This window comes from Oncorhynchus mykiss, chromosome 5 (assembly GCF_057628025.1).
Source record: "Oncorhynchus mykiss isolate SJ-2025 chromosome 5, ASM5762802v1, whole genome shotgun sequence".
Taxonomy (NCBI): Eukaryota; Metazoa; Chordata; class Actinopteri; order Salmoniformes; family Salmonidae; genus Oncorhynchus; species Oncorhynchus mykiss.
In genome coordinates, this window is record NC_143026.1 from 37171981 (window position 1) to 37198101 (window position 26121).

Here is a 26121-nt window from a genome sequence, read left to right on the forward strand (position 1 = left end):
ACGAAAATATCATATCCCAAGGCCGACTCAGTCAGCAGTTCTCAATCCGATTGAACCCTTGTGGGAAGTTCTGGAGCTGCGCCAGACATATCGTTTTCTACCACCATCAACAAAACACCAAATGATAGAATTTCTCATGGAAGAATGGTGTCGCATCCCTCCAATAGAGTTCCAGACAATTGTAGAATCTATGCCAAGGTGCACTGAAGTTGTTTCCGCGCTTATAAACCCAGGGTCGTTACACTACTCCCTCCTTCCAAAGAGCGCGTCCTCGCGCTAGCTTGCGACTTTACGTCTTACAGGAACGCGCTCGCCGGCCAAACACACGCACTGTCGTGGATGCAAGGTCCGATCACTTCTGACACTTCTGTCTCGAATCCTCGACCTTCTAGCCCGAGGTCCGGCGCGCTATCGACTGTGCCGCAAAAGCATGCTCGTGCGGCAGAGTCGATTTCCGCGCTTATAAACCCAGGGTCGTTACACTAATATATGTATTTATTTCTTTTTTCGTGGACCCCCTGCAGTGCTTCCGTCTGCGGACCCCCGGTTGAACACCCTGGTTTAAAACATGAATGAAGATAAGCCTATGAAATGTATAATATGCCACATAGGATGTCATCTAATATCTGACGTCTCAAGAGAATACCATATTTACTAACTTCTTGAGGACTGATTTCTTTTCTTTTTTTTTTACGCGTGGGGGAGGGGGATTTGGTGCATAAATTGGAGGGCTCATTGGCTACTGTACCACGCGCTCCTGTGACGGGACTATACAATACCATTCTCCGCTGGGCAGAAAGTGCTCTTGGAAAAGTTTTACTCCTGAAAGTATGGCCAGATATAAGCCCTGGCAGTTTGGTTGCTGTCTCTGTATTGGTTTATTGGGTGCTATAATATCCATTTGTCTCTGCATAGCCTTCGATGTATTTATCCACCGAGGATGCTCGGAGGACACCTTCAAGAACGCGGCGGTTTCTGCGGACTCTCAACTTTGCTCAGAGATTGGCAGGTAAAGTAGAGTACGGTTGCTTTGCATAGTTAGATACACTCTTAGAAAAAAAGGGTTCCAAAACGGTTCTTCAGCTGTCCCCATTGGAGAATCATTTTTGGTTTCAAGTAGAACCCATTTTGGTTCCAGGTAAAACTCTTTTGGGTTCCATGTAGAACCCTTTCCACAGAGTACTACATGGAACCGAAAAGGGTTCTTCCTGGAACCAAAAATAGTCATTCAAAAGGTTATCCTATGGGGACAGCTGAAAGCACCTTTTTTTTCTAAGAAGTTACAGCTTGTGAGGTACATCTTATTTGAAGTTTTCACTGTTATCAATAGGTGTTTGGTCTGAACAGGTGTTTGATGGTTCTGTAAAATGGCTCAACTGGTCTCTTTAGGCTACAGGTTCAAGCCATGTGCCTTATCCTGTACTGTACAACATACATTGAAATGTCAATATTGCAGGGATACTCAATCTTTACTGCAGGCATTAGAATCTTTGTAGACTATTTATTTTCAACCGAGCCAAGGTGCAGTGAGATATAAGATGTAGACTAGTGAACTGTAAACGGATTAAGAGATTTGATAGTCTGTCATGGAGATTATGGGCTGAAGAACATTTCATTGAATTGCATTGAACCCAAGTGACTTGATTCAACTGTGACTGATCAGATCTATAGCTTTACTTGTATTACAAAAAAACAAATCAAGTGTGCCAGTCAACGACAATGTCTGTAAATTCAGAAAATGTCCTACAATAAACATTTGTTATGTTTTTTTTATCTGTGACTTTTCCCATGTATTTTAAGCACACAGACATGTTTTGTGTATTCAATGGCTTGAGCTTTACATTCCTTCGATATAATCCCTAACTTGGCATTACCATTTTGTTAATGTGAGGGCTACCATGACCTTAAATAAGTAGCATCAAATCAAGCTTGAAGTCAGCTCCCCAAGCAACAGAAAATATTCAGCTTTGTTAGCTGAACAGGTAGTGGTAGAGCACACACCATGCTTTTCTGTGTTGAAGGTCATAATATGTCCCCTATTGGCAAGATGCATCCAGCGAGCAAATAATTACAGGAAAGAAAATTAGGAAAGGAAAAATTAAGTGAGGAAAGTGCGCTAGGAAAGGTGGAAAGGAGCTAGGACAGGAAAGTAGATAAGGAAAGGGAGGAAAAGGAAGCTTGAAAAGAAAGGAGATAAGGAAAGAGAGTTGGGGAACGAGGAGAGGAAAGGGAGGCTGGGAAGTTGAAAAAGTTAGATTCCATGCTTTAAAACGCTCTGGATAAATTATGTAAATGAGTTCTCATGTATGTGATAGGGATTAACCACAGCCAGTAAATGGCGATATTATAGGTTATAGTGACAGGCTAGTTTTAGTGACAGGTTGCTGCGGGGCTGCAGCTAGATACTATTACGATCAGCTGCAAAAGTTGTCGCTCTTCAGCAATCCATTTCCTTCTTCAGTTGTGTGAAACTATCTTTATCCTTCGCAAACAATGAGACATGAAGACACTCTAGGGGTACAGATTACCCAACATGCACCACCTGACTGGAGGAGAGAGGATGTAAGGACTGTTATAGTTGGACATACTTCTGTTTGGTGGGACATTTGCACTGAATGTACATGTATAAACCAAACAAGCTGTGTGATGACACCATGGCCTCAGATCCTCATTACTGTCCCCTTTATTGTTGTTTAACAAAGAGAGGAAATGAGAAAGGACACAAGGCTTTTAATACCTGAGTCATAATATTTTTATGACCCTATTTTAATGACCCGGAAAAGTCCCGCCAGACATCAATAAGGGGTCCTGGCTTTCATCTGGATTCACTTGGTCAGTCTTTATCATGGAAAGAACCAGTGTTCTTATTGTTCTGTATGTTCACTGTAGATGTAGGATCTTTTTCACCAGTGAGCCCATGCCAAAAATGATGTTCCATTAACAGGAAATGGCGAGACAACAGTAGAAACAGATAGAATTGCAGTGAATGCTTCACTTGACCCTGTGTTCTTAGACTGAGGAGAAAAGTCTTCAAAAGTTTTGAATTCTACTACCATAGAGAGAGGTTATATAGGCATATTCAATTATTTTACTGGGTCCTCTTTGCTTTCTATCTGAAATATATTTTTTTTCTTCATTCAATGACCCCCAGGCAAATTCATCAGTTGGCAAATGTTTGTCATCCTCGGTGATTATGACCATCTTTAATGTAACCCTGATCAAACCTCTGATTTAAAATATCCATATGTAAAAATAAAAAAAACTCCTCAAACGACCAAAGTGAAAACAAGGACCCATATAAAAGTAACGTGTTAGATATGATGAGTGGTATTCAGAAATAGTCGGTTTCCTCTGTTAGCTGTGCTCTGGGGGTTGAGACATGGTGCATGGCCCAAACTTGCCTCTTGGCATGGGATTTGTCATTCTGACTTTCTCTTGAACATAACATAACTTAAGTTTCAGTGAAATTACTCAACTACAGGAAGCTGTGAAGTGCGTGTGTGTGCGTGTAGCCTATGTTCACACAGTCAGTGTTACCCTGTCAAGTATTGTTTATAGTGGAGCATTGAAGTTATACTGTAATGCAGGGTATCCCAAACTCTGTCCTCTTGACCCCAAGCGGTGCATGTTTTGGTTTTTGCCCTAACACTACACAGCTAATCAACTAATCATCAAGCTTTGATCATTTAAATCAACTGTGCAGTGCATCGTGGAAATTCTAACCAATAAGGAGAGACTTTGTTATTTCTTCAAACAATCATACTTACAACATTGATTAATTATAGCAATAATGGAGCTGGTCAACGAACCACCCCGTAGGTGATTAGTTGAGAGCCCGATGATACAGGAAATGCTGATGTGTTATATACTAGACCTAAAAATGCTAAGTCATGGCTCGTTCCACCCCTCCCCAGCAGACCAGGGCATCGTAAGCTACCTTGTTTTCTTCTTGTGGCTGTGTGTATCGGGTGTGTGAGGTCATAGCGCACAAACAAGTGATAACGTTAGTTCTGTTGCTCCTCTCTGTTCAAGCCAGCATCTGTTCACCTCATCTCTCCACACAGAGTCAAAGTGGAAAAATGCCTGCTCCTTCTTACAAGACAGTGGACATTTACAGCGCATGTGCATAACAAAGTTAACCATTAAGAAATATTAAATTCATTACATTGTCTCTGCTAAACAAGCTTAAAGAGGTTATACAGGATTTTTCCCCTTACAAGTGTTAGGGCAAAAACCAAAACATGCACCCCTTGGGGTCCTGAGGACCGAGTTTGGGAAAAGCTGCTGTAATATGTGCTGTGTTTCCAGAGACATACTGCTAGAAGGAGGGTCGGCAGTAGATGGGGCCATTGCAGCTCTGTTGTGCACCTCACTGGTCAACCCTCAGAGCATGGGCCTGGGAGGAGGCTCTATATTTACTGTTAGGGATACATTTGGTGAGTCTGTTCTTTACTGTTCTTTGCTTCTGTGTTACTGTACCGTGTAGGGTTTAGACAATAATGTTTGTGGTGGAATTGTGTGACCTCTACATCTCTTTATCAATCTATTCTCAGGTAAGGTGAAAACCTTCAGTTCGAGAGAGACTGTCCCACAGTTATTCAAAGCTGACCTGCTGAAGGGCTGTCCCACATCTGTCACATTTATCACAGGTAGGTAGACTTGCCAATCGGTGGAGGAATGAATGAATGGCTTGATGGAAGGATCAGTATTCAGAATGAATATGTAAACATTGCATGACAACAACTGATTCAAATTACTCCAAGACCACTAAAGTAGAAATGTCTTTTAGTCTTTCTTACATCAAATGTGAACAAACCACAAGCCCATTTCTGTAACCCTTTAATATTGCTCTCTGTCCTGGAGTGTGGCATCACATGTCTCTTCTCGCTTGTGCTTTACGCCTCTTCTGACTTTGTGGCCCCTGGTAGGTAGTCAATGGATTGGCGTTCCTGGAGAGTTGCGTGGGTATGAGGTGGTTCACAGACAGTATGGGAAGCTGCCCTGGGCCAGGCTGTTTGAGCCCACCATTAGACTGGCCAGAGAGGGATTCCCTCTGCCGCCCTTCCTGGGACGCCTCCTTAACTTCCCAATCATAGAAAACCTGGTGAAAGCAACATCACTCTGGTAGTACAACATATCACACTGACACACAGGAACTCAAATGTGTTCCATTTGTTTTCATTCTAACTGTACTCCTTCCTAAAACAGGCATTCTCCCAAATTAAAAGTCAACCAAGTTGTTTCAAAGTGCATGTATCTCAGTCAGAGAAGTCCAGATATCCTGCCAGATATCCTGTCCTATTACCCTAGCAATGAAGCTAATAATAAACTTGCTCTGCTGTAGTCTTTATCTGTTGGCTCAGACCAAGTTCTCATCCGTATGGTTGTGCGGTACTATACACAGACAGACTGCAGAGGCTTTCCTAAAGCCCAGCCCTGGGATTAACATCAAAGGGGGTTGTATCCCCTCAGCTCCCCGCTCTCCTCCCCTCTCTCCTCCTCTTACAGAACAGAAGTCTAAGCAGTAGCACAAGATCTGCATAGAGAAAGTGCCCTTGGCACCCCAGCAGACGGACAGGGGGATTCACATATACTCAGGGATAATTTGAGATGCTAATGAGTTTCCACAAGCTGCTTAGGAAGGGAGATATTTATGAAATTAGGTGGTAAACAGAGATGTAATGTTTGTTGGCGGTAGCTACTTCTCTGTTCTATCTCTGTAATCCAGTGAAGTCGCTTAACATCCAAGTAATAGGCTATGGCATTGGCTACATGTGCATGTTTATGTTTGTTATATTGTCTTTTCCCAGTTTATGGTTGCTATGGTATAATGAATGCATTCCCCTCTCCCAGTGAGGTGTTCTGCAACAAGAACAAAACGGTGCTGGGCATGGGGGACATATTGAAGTTCCCTAAGCTGGCGGAAACCATGGAAACCATTGCAGAACAAGGAGCAGATGCCTTTTATACTGGCCAAATTGGACTTGACTTGATCCAAGATGTAAAAGCAGCAGGTGGGTGAGGTTTGTATGTGTAAATGAGAGAGAGCGAGAGGGAGAAAGAAGGAAGGAACAAATTATATCCCCCAAAAATGTATATGAAAACTCCAGCTTGTTATGTTTTCTTGTCTGGATTGCTCACATGGATAGACATACTTTGTTCCCCATTATATTTTAGGTGGGACCCTAACCATGGAGGATCTGAAGTCATTCCAAGTCAGAGTGGAAGATGCCTGGACTGTTCCTCTGGGAGATTACCAGATGCACATCCCTCCACCTCCAGCAGGGGGAGCCATGCTTGCCTTTATTCTCAACATCATTAAAGGTGCATGATCAAATACTTTCTCAAGTCTTTCAACTCAAATCATCGTGGTAGCTCATCATTGAACAGTTCCAAAATGTCCCTTCATCGAGTAGTAGAGATTTGAATGGCTGTTTGTGACCTTTCCCAGGGTTTCATTTCACCCCCAGGTCCATGGAGGGGGACCAGAAGGTCCTAACCTATCACTGCTACATTGAGGCAGCTAAATTTGCTAACGGACAGAGGAGACGCGTCCGCGATCCTGTCTTCAACCCTAAAAAAGTAAGGATCTGAGAAGAACGGCCTCTCTTTAAGTGTATTCTGTACTTTTCACCCACTAATTTGTGAAATCTTTTTTTTTAATGTAGGATGCATCGTATATGGTGGACTCAGATTTTGCTGATCGGATCAGGTTATTGATCAGTAAAAACCGTACCTATAACAACTCCTACTACAACATCACACCTTCCCCTGACCGCTTTGGGACCACACACGTGTCAGTCCTGGCTGAAGATGGATCTGCAGTCTCTGTCACAAGCACCATCAACCAAATGTGAACCTCTACCCTCGCTGAGATAGAGAACATTACAGAACAGTAGCTACATCCCTCTAAATAGAACACTGTCTACTGTATTAGAACACAATCTCCTTCTAAATATGAATAGGAGGACAGTCCTGACGGCAAACCAACCAGCTAACACTGCAGCTTTTGGAGTTGTGTACTCTTCACTTGGCTAACAAAACAGTCTTTCTTTCTCTCCTCGCAGTTTTGGTGCAGCGATTTACTCTCCTAGAACAGGCATCATCCTTAACAATGAGCTGGCGGACTTCTGTTTTAGAGCAGAGAGAGTCAGTGCAGGTAGATTAAATGTTTTTAAATGAATGTATCACGTAGGCCTACCTGTCTAACCTCTAACTGGTATTCATGGGGTGATATCTTATTATATAAGTCTATGGGTGATATCTGTGCATATGATTATATCTAATTTCTCACAGGTGAACAACCTCCCTCTTCAATGGCTCCAGCTATACTGAGCTCCAGCTCTGGAAAGAATACCCTTGTAATTGGGGGATCTGGGGGCAGCATGATCACCACCGCCATGGCCCTGGTGAGTCTAGATTACATTTCTACCAGTTTTACAAGTCTGACTGTTCCTTCTCCACCCATTGCCTTCTGAAAAACTGAGAAAGGGATCCATAGGGCCTCATCAAATCCATCCATCTCGCTCTCTCTCACGCTCTCTCTCGCTCTCTTTCTTTTTTCTCTCCTTTCAGTCAATCATGAACCACCTTTGGTTGGGGATGAGTTTGAAAGAGGCCATTGCTGCTCCTGTAGTGTTTGTTGACGGCAACAACAACGTGAACTTTGAGCCTGCCTTTGATAAGGTAATTCCCATGTTCGTATCCTCTCAGTAAACCAATGAAAATGACAGCCAAGGTCACTGCAATTGATTGCCTGAGAGCAGTGACCATTTGAGAAAAGTAAGGAACTTGTATGTCAGCCCTGCATTAAAGAACATAAATGGTTAAAGAAAAGTTTGATAAATAAAAACAGATACCAAGTTCAAGAAACATTCTCTCCGCAATATTAAGCTGATCCACCTCTAAAAAATGTATATTTTTATTTTTTAAATGTACACTGTGTAAGTGTTGCTTCATTGCAATCAAACCATAACGTGGAATAGGTAAGGATTGCGAGTGGTGCTTGTTTTACCCTAACTAACTGTCTGTCTGTGCTTTCAGTCTGTGATAGAGGCCCTAAAGTTAATTGGACACAGAGTGACAGACTACCCATACTTCTTCAACGTGGTCAATGCTGTGGCCAAGGAGGACAAATGCATCACAGCTGTGTCAGACGGCAGAAAGCAGGGCAAAGCTGCTGGCTACTGACCAATAGAAAACCAGGACATTAAGAGGTTCCCGGGACCAGGTGTTCCCTTACTCAGGTCTACAGCCAAATAGTGGGCCTCAGGACACTGCAGTAGATCCAAGGGGATCATCATTTTAGTGAGATGTATTTTTATAGTTCATTTATCTTTATATATTTAACCAACAGTCCAAGAGCCTTATTCTAAACCAACAGTCCAAGAGCCTTAAGAAGAATCAAATGTGCCTCTTGACAAAATAGTTTGGGCTTTTTTGGGGGGCCTCTCACTTTGGCACTCAAATGGATGGAGTTTCACATTTTACAAAGTACATACAGTACATATTTGTTCTTGAGGACTTACTGCACAGTACACATAGAGTATAGTGAGGTCCTGAAGGAACTGACATGGGAACAGAAGGTCAGTACTGCCTGTCAGCCTGTGGTATCATGGGGCTCTTGCTGTGACCACAAGGACCTGTCAGATTCAGGCAGAACATGTAACAACACAATCCTCCAAGTGAATTTATTAGTCCTTCTCTGGAGTGTAGTAGCAATACTCTGAGACTCACACTTTCATTAAGATAAAACAGGCTTTCTGCAGCCCCCTTTCACAGTACATTGTAATAGAATCAACATCTGAAATAGCAAGTAAATCGGTTAGAGGGGCTGAATGAATTCTGGTGCGATAGTGATAGTGTGCAATCTTGCAAAAGCTTTAATGGCACGTATTACCAAAATGTGAAAAGTAATGAGCACTGATGTTGATACTGTGAGAGTACTGTGCTAGCTTTTTATGTATTTAATTGACCTCACCAAGGCCTGTTGTCACAAATGTACAGATTTATATAGGTCCCCTCCAGGTCTATTAAAACTTCAACTAGTGTTAACTTTCAGCATGTTGTGTCTGAGTTGAATACTAATTAGTTATATTTTTTCTGTTTGCCCTAAAAGAGGTGAGAACAGCCCCCCCCCCCCCCCCCCCCCCGACAGAGACAAAGGCAATAGTAATGAGATGTGTTTCAATAGTGGAGCTCATGAATGAGTAATGATCTCCAAAGTGGATCCTCCCAGGCGCTAGATGTGAATTATGAAAACATGCAAATCTGCTACCCAGTGTTAGGTGCTGGTGTCTGGTGTTCATGTGGGATAATTTGGAGTAAAGGAGCTCAGTCTTTGGTATGTGGCAGAGTGTTTCATCAGGTTTAGCTGAATGACAGTAAGGCTCTCGTGAATCAGACCATCTCGAACACTCGTGGAAATGCTTGACTAAAGCCTTAATCAACTCTCCAATACAGCATATTCTCTGTCCAGGGCATGCCAAAGCTGTAAAATAGTTGTTAAAAGCTTTGCCTCGTGGTTTTGTCTCTTTTGTATCCTGCTCTCCAAAGGTTTAAGTGCTTTATGGTCCTTTCCCTCCACTAATACAGTGAGAGATGTGGTATGACCCTGTCAGAAGAGACAGTATTGTTGAGGTCATGTCATGAGCGTTTACTGAACTCTTGTTGGTGGGAAATGATTGTTAAAGTCATAAACTGTAGCTCTGCAGCACTTTGCCCCGTTGTCCATAGTACGTCACATAGACTATGTCCAGAACATGACGCTAAAGACAATAGACACAGGTTCAATATTTTCTGACAGACCTTGTCCCTTTTTGTTTGCTATATTTGGTCATAGAGTATATGGTCTATGCTACACATTCACTATATCCCTGATATGGTGCCACTGAGAATAGTTTCCGGTTTGGTTTACATTAGTTTTCTTGTTATCCTCTATGCTATTATGGCATAATGGTTTCATGTTTACTGTCCAAATAACATGCATCAAGTAAACACATGCAATATATAGTTTTTTGAAAACGTGTGGGGAAAAAGTTATGTAACACTTAGCCTTACAAGATAAAAAATGATCATCAATAAATGTGTTGTCATGGTATAGGCAATGTGATGCAGAAACGTTGGTGGTTTAGCAAATAGATTTCTGGTAACTTATACAGTGCTTTTGGAAAGTATTCAGACCCCTTGACTTTTTCAACATTTCTTAACGTAACAGCCTTGTTTAAAATGTATTAAATTGTTTTTCCCCCCCATCAATCTACACACAATACCCCAATAATGACGAAGCAAAAACAGGCTTTTAGAAATGTTTGCAAATGTAAAAACTCAAATATCACATTAGCATAAGTATTCAGTCCCTTTACTCACTACTTTGTTGAAGCTCCTTTGGCAGCGATTACAGCCTTGAGTCTTCTTGGGTATGATGCTACAGTACAAGCTTGGCACACCTGTATTTGGGGAGTTTCTCCCATTCCTCTTTGCAGATCCTCTCAAGCTCTGTTAGGTTGGATGGGGAGTGTCACTGCGCAGCTATTGTCAGGTCTCTCCAGAGATGTTCGATCGGGTTCAAGTCCAGGCTCTGGCTGGGCCACTCAGGGACATTCAGAGACTTATTCCAAAACCGCATTGTCTTGGCTGTGTGCTTAGTGTCGTTGTCCAGTTGTAAGGTGAACATTCGCACCAGTCTGAACGCTCTGGAGCAGGTTTTCATCAAGGATCTCTCTGTACTCTGAAGCTCTGTCAGTGACCATTGGGTTCTTGGTAATCTCCCTGACCAACGCCTTTCTCCCCTGATTGCTTAGCTCTAGGAAGAGTCTTGGTGGTTCCAAACTTCTTCCATTTAAGAATTATTGAGGCCACTGTGTTCTTGGGGACCTTCAATGCTGCAGAAATGTTTTGGGTACCCTTCCCCAGATCTATGCCTCATCACAATCCTGTCTCGGAGCTCTACGGACAATTCCTTCAACCTCATGGCTTTGTTTTTGCTCTGACATGCACTGTCAGCTGTGGGACCTTTTATATAGACAGGTGTGTGAATTTACCACAGATGGACTTCAATCAAGTTGTAGAAACATCTCAAGGATGATCAATGGAAACAGGATGCACCTGAACTCAATTTCGAGTCTCATAGCAAAGGGTCTGAATACTTATGTAAATATGGTATTTCTATTGTTTAAAAAATATATATATATATATAATCAATTTTAGAATAAGGCTGTGGGCGAATCTATTTATTAGTATAGCCTACATGGTGTATTTTACCAACATAAATTAACAAATGGTAAACAAACATTGCACTTTGCAGTCGTATCATGAGAACAATTGAACCATGAAGTAAGCCCTCTGTTATTATTTTAAACTTTGTTTCTGTCTTCCTGTGTTTTCATTGTTGGTCAATGCTTATAAGATTGTTGCAGTCTTGTTAACATTACATCATAAAACTGTTATATGGGTATGGCTTGTGAATTATTAATCTTGAACCAATAACATGTCTTCTCAAAAGCAACACAAATAATATATATATATTTATTTTACAGAATATAACATTTGGTTTAAGGCAAACCGTGATTATAATCATCTATTATCTCAAAATGAAAATCCTGACTGAAAATCCATGAAAGATTGCAGTGAAAGAAAAACATTGATATAGTGTTGGCACAGTTACTAAGAAATATTGAGATGGTACAGATAGTACCGCAGAGTGGAGGAGGACTGTGGAGAATGAATAGCTCTATCTCAGGATCTGGATCTCAGACTGAGGCACTGGAGGGATAGGAGACGTTGGAGGGTAGCTTCTCTCCACTTTCTAATGACACCAATGAGGGGAGAAAGGTGACCCTGGCTTACCAGAGAGGACTAAGGTCATACTGTAGGTCGTAGGTCTTTGCTGAGATGACAGGAATCTGAACGTTTTTCTCTTGGTTTGTAATATAGTCTATAGAGTAGGGCCAGGACGATACCAATATCGCGAAGCGGATTAACTTCATCAGGAAAACAGCCCTAATGTTGGAAACAAATATCATTATGTTGTCATCCAGAGTCCGATGTATATGTTTTCTATCTACAGCACACAATATTTTACATACAGTACAGCAGGTTTTTAAAGGACCAAAGAGAGATCTGCTTCGTGTATTCATTTTTGCCATGGAAAAAATATTGCGATACTGGTATTGTCACAGCCTTATTGTAGATGTGGCTTTCATCTGAATCATAAGCCCAATCAGCCAGCCTGTCTGTGAGAGCAGAGGTGTGTGGTTTGCCTCAGTTCGTGGGAGCAGGGGTCTGTGGTTGGTCTCAGTACCCAGCAGCGTAGCCCCATTTCCTGGGGTCGGATTCAGCTTGGAGCTGGTCTCCCTGGCGCAGCACTGCCTGAACCACAGCCCCTGTGGCTGTCAGGAACTCTGTCTCATGGTTCTTCAAAGCCAGACCTGCCATCACCATCTGTAAAGAAAGCTTACTCATTGTGACACTCCTTTTTATGCACTGTGGAGTATGTGAATTCACTGTCGTCAATCTTCTAACCCACCTCGTCAAACCCGGGCTCTCCCAGTGTAGTGTTAGGACTCAGCTGGTTGTGGATTCTAGGATCTGCCACAGCTTTCTTCAGGTCGTAGTTAAAGAACAGCGTGTTGAGAATCACCTGCAGAATGAACAGCCAACAATTTAGTCACGGACGACAACTTGGTAGAATGCAAAGAAAGTATTAGAGTACTTTCACACAGCAATGACAGGGCATTGTAGCCTGATGTACCGTGGCAGTTGCCGTGGTGATCTTTGTTCCTCCTGAGCCCCCCACCACCATCTTGACATTGTTGTTCCTCTTGTCAAAGAGAATGGCTGGACACATAGAAGACAAGGGCCTCTTACCTGGGGAGAGATAACAAGGCAGTTAGGCCCATCCTTACCCACCACCAAGTACCAATTTCTGCTATTAGAGCCGGGTGGTGAACTGATAAGTGTGGCGTCTGTACAGATGTAGCCCTTACCTGGTCTGATGAAGTTGTTTGGTGAAGGAGGCACTCCAAAGCCATTGGTGATGAGAGGGGAGCTGAAGTCATCCATCTCATTGTTGAGGAGGATTCCTGTAGATTGTGACATGACTTTGGAGCCAAAACTAAGGAGGAAGTAGAAAATAATGATAATGAGGACTAGCTCCAGTTCATTTTTCTAATCAAATGTTTAACTGAGACATGATTCCTACAATTGATTGATGGTGCTGGTGGCTGCCACTGCACTCCCGTCCTCTGCCACCACAGACAGATGTGCTGTCCCGTGGTTCTCGGGGACAAAGTAGTCTGGCTCATAGTAGTTCATGTGATGGGTGGTATCATCTGTGATCTTCTGACGGAGGGCATCGGCAAAGTAATCTGAGGTCATGTTGCGGATGAGCTGAACAGGCGAGGGGACAAGAGAATGAGTCTCAAATGAATGCCCAATAACAAAACTAACCATTTAGAACAGTCTAGAATGATGAAGCTGTACTGGTTTGCATTTACAGAAATGCCAACATAACACCTGTACAAATAGTCTGTTGGTAGACAGAAGTTCATTTCAATCAATAATCCAATCAACTCTCTTATGTGAGCATATTTAATAAAAGGGCTTACCAAGAAAACAGGATTACAATGTTGTTTCATCTATGATCAGGCTATTAGCTGGCCAAATGTAGGCTACATTAAAAGTGCAATACTTTTAATATAACCATGTGTGGGTTTTTGGTGAATTTATGTAAATCACGAAGCTCATCTGTATTTCCTTTGGTGCAGGAATAGGGGTTAAACTATGATTTTTCATTGTCCTCGTTTCCATAATGTCGCCATGATTGTTTGTGTCTCTCTGCCGTTGTTTTCACAGACACCCAAATATCACCTTTGTTTATTTTGATATGGGCCTATTAATCAACGAGACACCTGATATTTGTTACTATTATTCTGTGTTATTATTAGCCATTGACACTGTTATTGTTTAATTTCACATGGTTGTGTCTCAATAGGCCACTCGGCTAAAAATAGCAGTTGAGTGCAATTGTTGGGTCAGTCACCTGTAACTGCTCATCCAATGGATTAAAGCTGAGAAAAATAAATCACTGCCTTTTTTGTTGAGTGCTCCAACTCCTTTCAACTTTGAATTAGTCCTTCTGTAAGTTTTTCTTGGCAAGCCCTTTTGTTGGATTTTTTGGCATTGTTACCAAGCATCCCTCTTACCTTTATTTATTTGCTGTAGCTCGGAGGCCTACCTGAAATCATATCCATATTAACTGTCTCCAATGAACATGAACTTATTGACCCATGACATTCCAACACATACAGTACTATGAGCCGTTGATTGAATATGATCAGTAAGTGATTGAGAGTACTATTGAATATAAACTCTGGGGAAGATGGGGGTGAGACTTACATCAGAGATGCTGAGGAAGTTTGGATCTCCCAGCATGCTTCGCTTGGCGTAAGCAAATCGGAAGGCCTCAACCATGCGGTGGTACGTGAGGATCTTCTTCTCAGTGCTGGAGACACTGTCTGAGGTGAAGTTGTATCCTGAAAACAGTAACCAGTTCAACCATAGGCACCATCTTTACATTTATTAAACAATAACAGAGTACGTTCAATTTGATCAGGTGAAGTTGACATTCAAAGGGTTTTACTCTCGATATAAAAGTTCTGTTCATTCTGTTTCCCTATTCCAGACTCTCAGTGTTAGAACTGTTTTAGCTCACAGCCATAGAGGAGGAGAGGATGGGAAAAAACAAAAGAGAACTGTAACCAAATGGAATTGTTTGATGAATTTCAGCTGACAGGCAGTAGCAGAAGTCATGGAGAACTGTCAGGATGAAGGGCTTGAGCGGGCCCTGGCATGCCAGTGTTATGTGATTCCCCCACCACTCGTCTGTGTCCAATTAGAGGTAAATTGGTCAGATTAGTGTTTGCGGTAGAGGCAGAGAGCCACTGTAAGTGGGGCGGCCAGGCAGAGGAGCCACAGGAAGAGACGGTTTAGTTTAATTAGGTAGTTTAAATACTCTGGAATAAAGTTTCCATCTAATCCCTTGACAGACACTGTCATATTATATAGCTACTGTACTGGGAACCAGCAGAGAGAGGGAGTCTGGAGGAAGTACTCTATTGACTAGATATCCAATAGACCCCGGGCATTAATGTGAAGCTGAAACAGAGCTGGGGATGAGAAGAGGAGATGTATTTTTACACACCAATTACTGGTCAGTCAGCAGCACCACCACCGAACAGAAGGTGGTTATCTATCTGAATATGCATGGTCAAGAGAGAGACATGGAGCATACAGTAACGGGATGAGATAGACCAGGGCTGCTATAATGGTAATGAACAGTTCAGCATCATTTTCCGCAGTTAACAGTGCTGACGGAGCACCAGGCCTGCAGAGCAGAGTGCCTCGGGTGTGATGGCTCAGAAAACAATTATCTTTGGTTCTTAATTACTCCTATCTGGAGCAGCTGCCACATCTCTAATACATTTGTACTGTAGCATGAGAGTGACAGGCTGTCCAAATGTGACTCAAATATTTTTCCAAACCTCCTTAAATAGAACAGCCACAGTTTGATGTTGAATTACAACTCTGTGTCATCAGGTTGAAGACTTGCCATCCAGGATGTTGAGCATGAGGGACAGGACAGGGCCACTGGCTGGGGCGTTGGGCACATACATGATGTACTCCCCCACATTAGAATTGAGAGGACGCTCATCCAAAAAAGGCTTGTAGTTCTTTAGGTCATCCAGTGTGATGATACCATCTGAAACACATACCGGTAAACAGACAATAAGACACTGTTTCTGTTAAGATGATCAGCCAGCAGACCCTGAATGAAATTCAATCAAAATTGCGGTTTGTTAATATTTGGTAGATATAAGGGAGAAGCCAACCTGCTGACTGAATGTCCCTCACAAGGTTCTCTGCCAGTGGGCCTTCGTAAAAAGCATTAGGCCCCTCATTTGCTATTGTTTCATAGGTGTCAGCAAGTTTAGTAAAGGTGATGGTGTCGTTTTCCTTCAGGATGACACCATTTTTGTCACAAAACACCTCACTTAAAGAGAGACCAAAAACAGAGATGTCAGAGACAACATATGAGACACTGAGCTCTCATGTTTGGGAATAAGGGCAAAAATCATCTTAAAAGGGGATTATCTCCTCATGTGAAAACTTGACCCTCTGTACAGTAACTCAGATCACCACTCCATATTATGTCTCCCTTCTAGGCATTCTTACCATAAAGCTGTGTCACTAGTGATGGTTTTTCTGTTCTTGGAGATAGCAGTGGCCAATGCCCTGCCCAAAGGAAAGCCCTTCCGTGCCAACTGGATTGCAGGCTGGAACAGCTCTCTCCATGGCAATTTTCCATGGCGATCGTGTGCCAGCTCGTACCCACGGATCTCCCCTGGTATGGCGATGGACAACCCTCCTGCCAAACGTTACTGCCAAACATTACTGCCAAACGTTCCTGTACAACTCTTATCTCTGTATCTTTTGACTCTTATCGCAAGGCCATCACTCATTGTAAAGATACGCCTTTCATCCATTTTCTGGTGTTAGGTAACTGGTAAAACATTACCTTTCTTGGCTAACTGAGTGCTATTCCCAAACATGTCCTCTGTCGCGGTGGCGGGAGCCGTCTCCCTGGAATCAATGGTCTCTACCTTTCCTTTGAAGGAAGTCAAAATCATCTTTTGAACATCACACCAAGGTTTTACATTTCCTGTTTTTAGTTCAGGCGTCATTGTTGGAATTGTTGACATCAATAAAGATAAATATGGTGTAGTTTTAAGTCAAGGATTAGGGCTCTGACTGTACCAGTTTTGGCATCATAGATAGTGAAGAAGAGTCCTCCACCAATGCCCATGCTGTGGGCGTTCATCAGCCCAACACACAGCAAGGCAGCAATAGATGCATCCACTGCAGAGCCACCTTTTTGCAATGTGTCTCTGAGATTTACAGACACACCCACGCAGAAAAAAAGTTTATATTCAGTGGCCCTAATTTGCATACAATGCACTAGTTCATAAAGAAACAGCAGGCAGTTTACACAGACAAAATGAATTATCATGACAAAATGGGAAGGATTTGAGATGACGGATGAACATAAATAGACTCAGAAGCAGGAGCCAATATATGTTCAGACCAAGAAAAACTTAGTAGGCCTGCTTGGAACAGCATGCTTTGAAACCGGTATCTTTGTGTCTGGATGTCTACAAAAACATTTCAATTAGTCATTTGTTGGTGTGGAAATGTATGAGACTGGTACTGTATATACTGTATGTGTTTGCGTGAGAGTTCTTACCTGCCGATTTCTGAGCATGGGCCAGCATCAGTTGCCACAGCAGCCCTGGAGTAGGAATGGTCATTTGAGGTCGACCTGCTCCCCAGCCCAAAGAACACACCCACGAAGGTGCTCACGGCAGCCACCAGCAGCACAACCAGACCCACCACTATGGACTTATGGACCATCTTTCTGTCAGGGAAACACAGGACATCATATTACAGTCAATCTCAAATGAAGGGAGTTATATAAACACATAGAAACACCCCCACACAAAAGTACTCTCAAAATTGCAAAACACATGAGCAAAGGCAAAAGACAGTGCATCACAATTGTACAGTGTGAGTTGTTGGTCAATTCTTACATTCTGTTCAGATATGAAACCATGCCATTACTACTCCTCTCACTCCTCACTGACACAAGTGACTGATGACTGGCTAAAATTCATTTATAATAATACGATTGTGGTAGCTTTTTTGTTGGACTTCAGTGCAGTTTTTGATATTATTCATAATAACCTATTGCTGAAAACACTTAAGTGTTATGGATTTAGCTCCTCTGCCTTATCATGGATTGAGAGTTAACTATCTAACAGAGCACATAGGGTTTTCGTTAATGGAAGCCTCTCTAATGCAATTACAGTTGAGTGTGGTGTACCGCATGGCAGCAGGCTTGGGCCATTATTGTTTTTCTGTTTTTACTAATGACTTTCCGCTGACCTTGAATAAAGCCAGTGTGTCTATGTACACTGACAATTTAACAGCATACATGTCGGCTACGACATTAAAATAAATAACTGACACCCTTAACATAGAGCTCCAGTCAGTTTAGAATGGGTAACTAGCAATAGGCTGGTGCTAAATATATTTTAAAAAGTAACGTTTTTGGAACAAATCACTCACTCAATCCTAAACCTCTAGATATATGTCTAGATATATTATTGAATAATGTGGTGATTGAGCAAGTTGAGGAGACTAAACTGCTGGGTGTAACCCTAGATAACACGCTGTCATATAGCCTCAATGGTTGCTAAAATGAGAAGAGGTCATAAGGCTTGCTTTGCTTTCTTCACATTGCTTTCTTCACATCTCAGTCAACCTATTTTTGTCTTACCTGGCCTACTGCCCAGTTGTATGGTCAGGTGTGGCAAAGAAGGACATAGGCAAACTGCAGTTGATCCAGAACAGAGCAGCAGGTATTGCACTTAGATATAGTAACATGAGAGCGAATGTCAGTAACATGCATGTCAATCTCTCCTGGCTCAAAGTTGAGGAGAGATTGACTGCATCACTTTTGCTCTTTGTGCGACGTATTGATATGTTGAAGGCACCGATCTGTCTGTTCAAGTAGTTGGCACACAGTTCGGACACTCATCTGTACCACACAAAACATGCAACCAGAGGTCTCTTCAAAGACCCCAGGTCCAGAACAGAGGCTGGAAAACGCACAGTATTAAATAAAGCCATGACTACATGAAACTCTCTGCCACCCGAGATAACCCAAGCAAGCATTAAAACCAGATTCAAAACCAGATAAAATAACTCCCCATCGGCACGATGGGGACTGTGAAGAGACACAGATACTTTTATGTATTTTGTATTCTATTATGTATTATAATGATATGTGATACTTGGTTGTCTCACCTGGCTATCTTGAGATGGGAGCATCTGCTAAATGACTAAATTGTGATGTAAATGTAGCGTAATGTACAGTCATCTATTTCATTTGTTTTGTTTTGAGTTCTGTTTGCCTCGGCAGCAGCTAATTGGAGATCCTAATAAATACTAATACTACTACTACTCAACAGTGTCCTAACCTTATCTAGAGAGTAAACACAATAGTACTCCTTTAAGTATATCAACCCAACAAGATACAGTTTTCCCCTAACTTCACTGAACAAAAATATAAACGCAGCTTGTAAAGTGTTGGTCCCATGTATCATGATCTGAAATAAAAGATGCTATAAATGTTCAATATGCACAAATTTATTTACATCCCTGTTAGTGAGCATTTCTCCTTTACCAACATAATCCATCTACCTGACAGGTGTGGTATATCAAGAAGCTTATTAAACAGCATGATCATTACACAGGTGCACCTTGTGCCAGGGACAATAAAAGGCCACTCTAAAATGTGCAGTTTTGTAACACAACACAATGCCACAGATGTCTCAAGTTTTGAGGGAGTGTGTAATTGGCATGCTGACTGCAGGAATGTCCACCAGATCTGTTGCCAGAGAATGTAATATTAATTTCTCTACCATAAGCCGCCTCTAACATAATTTAGAGCAGCACGTCCAACTGGCCTCAAAAACGCAGACCAATTGTAACCACGCCACCCCAGAACTTCCACATCTGGCTTCTTCAGCTGCAGGATCGTCTGACACCAGCCACCCGGACAGCTGATGAACCAGAGGAGTATTTCAGTCTGTAATAAAGCCCTTTTGTTGACTGGCCGAGCCTGGTTTCACAGTGAGTGAGCCTAGCCCCCAAGTGGGTGGGCTTATGCTCTCCCAGGCCCACACATGGATGTGCCTCTGTCCATTCATGAAAATCGCTAGATTAGGGCCTATTTAAACTATTTAAATTGACAGATTTCATTAACTGAACTGTAACAGTAAAATCGTTGAAATTGTTGCATGGTGCATTGTCACGTCCTGACCATAGAGAGCCTTTATTTTCTATGGTGGAGTAGGTCAGGGCGTGACTGGGGGGTTAGTCTAGTTTATATTTTCTATGCGGGGTTCTAGGTAGTTTTTTCTATGTTGGGGTTTTGGCTTGATTCCCAATTAGAGGCAGCTGGCTATCATTGTCTCTAATTGGGGATCATACTTAAGTAGCATTTTTTCCACCTTTGGGTTATGGGATATTGTTTATGTTTTGAGTTAGTGTTGTAGTCACGGTTCGTTGGTTGTTAGTTTATTGTTTATTGTTTTGTCTTTGCTAAAGTTTCACTTCTTTAATAAATTATGTGGAACTCATGTGTTTATATTTTGTTCAGCACAATTTATTTTGTTGAAATCTGATACTGGGTTTACACAGGCTTCCCAACTCTGATTTCTTTGCCTAAATATTTGCAAAAGATCTGATTTGATTGGTCAGAAGACCAATTATTGCAAAATATCTGAATTTGTCAGCCTGTGTAAACCAGGTCCACTTACTGAGGGCAAGGTTCACTTGACTAAAGAATGTAATAAAAAGAGGCATATTTATTTAAAAACAGGCATAAATATTTTATCAAATTTGATTCTGACCTTGGGGCAATGCTAATCACAAGCTTTGACATGTTGCGATAAGAAAGTTAAACATATTTATATCAAACAGTCACACAGATGTGCCATTGGTGAGAGGGTAGTCTCTACCTTTTGAAAAGGAAGGTTGTTTTTGGAGAAAAAAAAATGTAATCTAGCTGGTTGGAAATTTAAATTCAGATAAGAGCCTTTTGATGTACTTAATGAGAATTTTCCAAAGCTTTTTTAAATGTATTTTTATTTAACCTCTCTAGGGCAGGCGTTCTGCTAGCGGAGCCCCTCCACAACATTCTGCTGAAAAGGCAGCATGCGAAATTCAAAAATAATTTTAAAAAATATGTAACTTTCACACATTAACAAGTCCAGTACAGCAAATGAAAAATAAACATCTTGTTTATCTACCCATTGTGTCTGATTTAAAAAATGCTTTACAGCGAAAGCACAACATATGATTATGTTAGGTTATAGCCAAGTCAAAAAAACACACAGCCATTTTTCCAGCCAAAGAGAGGAGTCACAAAAAGCAGAAATATAGATCAAATTAGTCACTAACCTTTGATGATCTTCATCAGATGACACTCATAGGACATCATGTTACCCAATACATGTATGTTTTGTTCGATAATGTGCATATTTATATCCAAAACCTCAGTTTACATTGGCGCCTTACGTGCAGTAATGTTTTGATTCCAAAACATCCGGTGATTTTGCAGAAATACTCATAATAAACATTGTTAAAAGATACAACTGTTATTCACAGAATTAAAGATAGACTTCTTCTTAATGCAACCGCTGTGTCAGATTTCAAAAATACTTTACGGAAAAAGCATAATCTGAGAACGGCGCTCAGAACCCAAAACAACCAGAGGAATATCCGCCATTTTGGAGTCAACAGAAGTTAGAAACAACACCATAAATATTCACTTACCTTTGATGATCTTCATCAGAAGACACTCCCAGGAATCCCAGTTTGACAATAAATGACTGATTTGTTCCATAAAGTTCCATAAAGTCCATCATTTATGTCCAAATAGCCACTTGTTGTTAGCATGTTCAGCCCAGTAATCCGTCTTCATGATTCTTCGCAGGCACTTCGTCCAGACAAAAACTCGAAAAGTTCCGTTACAGTCCTTTAGAAACATATCAAACTATGTATGGAATCAATCTTTAGGATGTTTTTAACATAAAACATCAATAATGTTACAACCGGAGAATTCCTTTGTCTGAAGAAAAGCACTGGAAAGAGAGGTAACTCTGTCGGGAGTGCGCGTCATGAGACCAAGGCCAAGGCCAGACCACTGACTCAAAGAGGTCATGAGCCCCTCCTTTATAGTAGAATCCTCATTCAAGTTTCTAAAGACGGTTGACATCTAGTGGAAGCCGTAGGAAGTGCAATTTTGTCCATATCTCAATGTGTATTTGGTAGGCCAAGCTTTGAAAAACTACAAACCTCAGATGTCCCACCTCCTGGTTGGATTTTTCTCAGGTTTTTGCCTGCCATATGAGTTCTGTTATACTCACAGACATCATTCAAACAGTTTTAGAAACTTCAGAGTGTTTTCTATCCAATACTAATAATACTATGCATATATTAGCATCTGGGACAGAGTAGGAGGCAGTTCACTCTGGGCTCGCTATTCATCCAAAAGTGGAAATGCTGCCCCCTATCCCAAAAGAGTTGAACTAAGTAAGTCAGTTAAGAACAAATTCTTATTTACAACGGCGGCCTAGGAACAGTGGGTTAATTTCCTTGTTCCGGGGCAGAACAACTGATTTTTACCTTGTCAGCTCAGGGATTCGATCTAGCAACCTTTCAGTTACTGGCCCAACACTCTAGCCACTAGGCTACCTGCCACCACAGCTTGCACTGTACTGTATAGATATTGGAGAAATAGTGCATTCAGAAAGTATTCAGACCCTTCCCTTAATCCATATTTTGTTACGTTACAGCCTAATTCTAAAATGGATTAAATATTTTTTTCCCTCATCAATCTACACACAATACCCCATAATCACAAAGCAAAAATGTTATTATTTATTTTTTATACAGTAATTACACAAATATTCAGACACTGTGCTATGAGACTTGAAATTGAGCTCATGTGCATCCTGTTTCCATTGGTCATCCTTGAGATGTTTCTACAACTTAATTGGAGTCCACCTGTGGTAAATTCAATTGATTGGACATGATTTGGAAAGGCACACACCTGTCTTTAGAAGGTCCCACAGTTGACAGTGCACGCCAGAGCAAAAAAACAAGTTATGAGGTTGAAGGAATTGTCCGTAGAGCTCCGAGACAGGATTGTGTCGAGGCACAGATCTGGAGAAGGGTACCAAAAAATGTCTGAAGCATTGAAAGGTCCCCAAGAACACAGTGGCCTCAATCATTCTTAAATGGAAGAAGTTTGGAACCACCAAGACTCTTCCTATATCTGGCCGTCTGGCCAAACTGAGCAAACAGTTGAGAAGAGCCTTCGTCAGGGAGGTGACCAAGAACCCGATGGTTACTCTGACAGGGCTCCAGAGTTCCTCTGTGGATATGGGAGAACCTTCCAGGAGGACAACCATCACTGCAGCACTCCACCAATCAGGCCTTTATGGTACAGTGTCCAGACAGAAGCCACTCCTCAGTAAAAGGCACATGACAGCCTGCTTGGAGTTTGCCAAAAGGACTCTCAGACCATGAGAAACAAGATTCTCAAGTCTGATGACACCAAGATTGAAAACCTGGCACCATCCCTAAGGTGAAGCTTGGTGGTGGTAGAATTATGATGTGGTGATGTTTTTCAGAGGAAGGGACTAGGAGTCTAGTCAGGATCGAGGTAAAGATAAACGAAGCAAAGCAGAGAGATCCTTGACTAAAACCTGCTCTATAGCACTCAGGACCTCAGACTGGGGCAAAGGTTCACCTTCCAACAGGACAACAACACTAAGCACACAGACAAGACAATGCAGGAGTGGCTTCAGAACAAGTCTCTGAATGTCTTTGAGGGACCCAGCCAGAGCCCGGACTTGAACCCGAACGCTCCCGATGCAACCTGACAGACCTTGAGAGGATCTGCAAATAAGAATGGGAGAACCTCCCCAAATATAGGTGTGCCAATCTTGTAGCATCATACCCAAGAAGACTCTAGGCTGTAATCGCTGCCAAGGTGCTTCAACAAAGTACAGAGTAAAGGGTCTGAATACTAATGTAAATGTAATATTTCATTTTTTTTTATATATATTTTTTTACATTTGCCACCATTGCTTAAAACCTGTGTTTTCATTTGTCATTATGGGTTATTGTGTAGATTGAGGGGGGGATACGATTTAATCAATTTCAGAATAAGGCTGTAACGTAACAAAATGTGGAAAAAGTCAAGGGGTCTGAATAATTTTGGAATGCACTGTACAGTACTGCATAGAGCTGCAACAATTTCTTGACGGCAGCGACTTCTTGATTTTAGGAATCTTTACTTTAGTATCCGAAACCATCTCCAAATGAATTTCCTGGTGTTCCATAAGTCAAAATCTTATAGTCCCCCTTTGATGCTCTTTCCATGACGAAGACTGACCAGGTGAAAGCTATGATCCCTTATTGATGTCGCTTGTTAAATCCACTTCAAAACACTGCAGATGAAGGGGACGAGACAGATTAAATAAGTATTTTCAAGCCTTGAGACAGTTGAGACATGGATTGTGTATGTGTGTCATTCAGAGGGGGAAAAAGATGTAAGCACCTTTGAACAAGGTATGGTAGGTAGTAGGTGCCAGGCATACCGGTTTGATTGTGTCAAGAACTGCAACGCTTCTGGGGTTTTCAATCTCAACAGTTTCCCATGTGCATCTAGAATGGTCCACCGTCCAAAGGACATCCAGGCAACTTGACACAACTGTGGGAAGTATTGGAGTCAACATAGGCCAGCATCCCTGTGGAACGCTTTTGACACCTTGAGAGTTCATGCCCAGACAAATTGAGGAAGGTGTTTTGTACACTTTGTGTAAGTAATAACAGCAGAGCGAATAAGTAGGCCGAAGTAAAATGGGGAAAAAACAGGCACTCTTCAAGTGTGACTATTTCAAATCAACCAGTCATAACCCACACTATACAAGACTGACCAACAAGAGATTTTTTTTAAAATAAATATATAAGAAAAACTTTGTTCTGTGCCCATTCAGTAACACATCTATTTTTTGGGTGTGGTTTATTGTGTTTCTCTTTGTGTTTGAAGAAGCACTTTTGAATTTCAAATAAAAAATGTTTTATTGATTTCTATTATTTGAATTAGCAGCATATGATAAGCAACATGTGATAAGCATTTTTCTTTATTTTTACATTTTTAAGCAACATGTAATAAACAACATTTATGGGGAATGTCTGTGTCTGTGTTGAATACAGAGCAGATTTGATACTTTAACAACAACAGTCGATGAAAATGATATGCTCTTTATCGCTGTGTCACATTCATCGGTAGATACTAGCACCAGGTGTAGGTGAGTTACTGTTGAATGTAGGATGATAAATTCACATACAGACACATCTCAGCTTCAGTGGGCAACAGTGAACAGTCACCCACGCACCAAACTGCCCATTTAGTGTTGCCAAAAGATATGACCCGTTCTAGCTGACCATAACTCTCTCACCATTGCACATGATCACAACTGACATACACAACCCCCATCGTTACATACTGTCATCTGCAATGCTTTAAATAACATAGAAACACATTATGTTTTCAAACACTTTTTATTTGACAAATGTCATATCATAAGCTACCAATTACCCATCATTGTTAAGGAAGAATATTTCCACTGAGATGCAGACTTTTTCCAAGGACTGACTGACACTATTAGCTATTTAGTTAAGGACATTTGGTAAATATATAGACACTGAATCATTTATTGACTTGACTGTTTCCCAGTAACAGAGAGACCTGTTAATTGTTAGAAAAGCGCGGATGTGTTGCCTGCATCAAACCCTACCTCACTGCAGAACTGTAGCTACAATATATGTGAGCACACTGTAATGCAGCACATCCCTCTCTGTGAAGCTTGTGCTGCCTGCAGCCAACAAAATTAAACCAGCAACACAAAAGACTGGAATTTCTCAGCCAGATAATACCTCCCTTCAGTGCTATGTATTTACTGCCATGCAAATTCCTCAGCCTTCAAAGCAACAGCGTTCAACGCGTGTAACATCTCTGGACACTTCCTTTAGCTTATGTAGCACAGGTGCAGTTGATGAAAATACACAAACCAATCAGACTGAGTTATTCCCTGTCCTCACTCTTTATAGCATTTTTGTTGTTGTTGTTGCCACGATTGAGCCGTCCATCACCCAAATAGTAAAATATCAGATCCTTCTCTTACCTTGGTGTCTCTCAGGCCTCTGGAACAGACTGGTTGCCAGTGGGTTTCTCACAGTCCTCTGAGCAAGTTTGAGCAGTACATAGCACCATGTAGGCAATAGCTCTCAATGTGTAACTATTACAATGCCATTAAACATTAACCTACGCCTCCATAAAAGCACCTCATCTTTGGTACTGTGGCAAAAGCAGACAGGAACATTCAGAAAACATAAAAATAAGACCCACCTCTCTTATGAGGG

At 41.6% G+C, this 26121-nt stretch overlaps 2 protein-coding genes across 3 annotated transcripts; one reads left to right on the forward strand and one right to left on the reverse strand.

Moving 5' to 3' along the window:
- Positions 1-298: 298 nt before the first annotated feature.
- On the forward strand, positions 299-11453 carry ggt5b (gamma-glutamyltransferase 5b). Of its 2 annotated transcripts, XM_021602658.3 has the most exons (12): positions 299-1009; positions 4309-4436; positions 4554-4649; positions 4929-5124; positions 5854-6014; positions 6178-6324; positions 6452-6582; positions 6669-6853; positions 7068-7159; positions 7297-7409; positions 7576-7686; positions 8044-11453. In XM_021602658.3, exons 1-12 carry the CDS (start codon positions 831-833, stop codon positions 8188-8190), a joined length of 1686 nt encoding a protein of 561 aa, XP_021458333.2. In that variant the 5' UTR covers positions 299-830; the 3' UTR covers positions 8191-11453. The 2 variants fall into 2 exon arrangements, with proteins under 2 accessions (XP_021458333.2, XP_036833293.1); XM_036977398.2 differs by lacking the exon at positions 4309-4436 and having other exon boundaries at positions 750-1009.
- On the reverse strand, positions 11217-26121 carry ggt1b (gamma-glutamyltransferase 1b). The gene is made up of 13 exons (XM_021602660.3): positions 25884-26121; positions 17303-17473; positions 16816-16946; positions 16577-16666; positions 16234-16426; positions 15891-16051; positions 15611-15760; positions 14398-14534; positions 13202-13389; positions 12987-13114; positions 12752-12867; positions 12527-12640; positions 11217-12441 (listed from the first exon to the last, which is right to left on the reverse strand). Exons 2-13 carry the CDS (start codon positions 17467-17469, stop codon positions 12295-12297), a joined length of 1722 nt encoding a protein of 573 aa, XP_021458335.2. The 5' UTR covers positions 17470-17473; positions 25884-26121; the 3' UTR covers positions 11217-12294.

What these genes read in the sequence shown, in the direction of transcription:
- ggt5b (XM_021602658.3), top strand. Translation starts at nt 831, where the DNA reads ATGGCCAGATATAAGCCCTGGCAGTTTGGTTGCTGTCTCTGTATTGGT. An exon ending in AGCAGAGAGAGTCAGTGCAG is followed by an intron (nt 7,160 to 7,296) that starts GTAGATTAAATG and finishes AATTTCTCACAG; the next exon opens with GTGAACAACCTCCCTCTTCA. An exon ending in TTGAGCCTGCCTTTGATAAG is followed by an intron (nt 7,687 to 8,043) that starts GTAATTCCCATG and finishes CTGTGCTTTCAG; the next exon opens with TCTGTGATAGAGGCCCTAAA.
- ggt1b (XM_021602660.3), bottom strand. Translation starts at nt 17,469, where the DNA reads ATGGTCCATAAGTCCATAGTGGTGGGTCTGGTTGTGCTGCTGGTGGCT. An exon ending in ACTAGTGACACAGCTTTATG is followed by an intron (nt 16,052 to 16,233) that starts GTAAGAATGCCT and finishes TCTCTCTTTAAG; the next exon opens with TGAGGTGTTTTGTGACAAAA. An exon ending in ACCAGCACCATCAATCAATT is followed by an intron (nt 13,115 to 13,201) that starts GTAGGAATCATG and finishes CTTCCTCCTTAG; the next exon opens with TTTTGGCTCCAAAGTCATGT.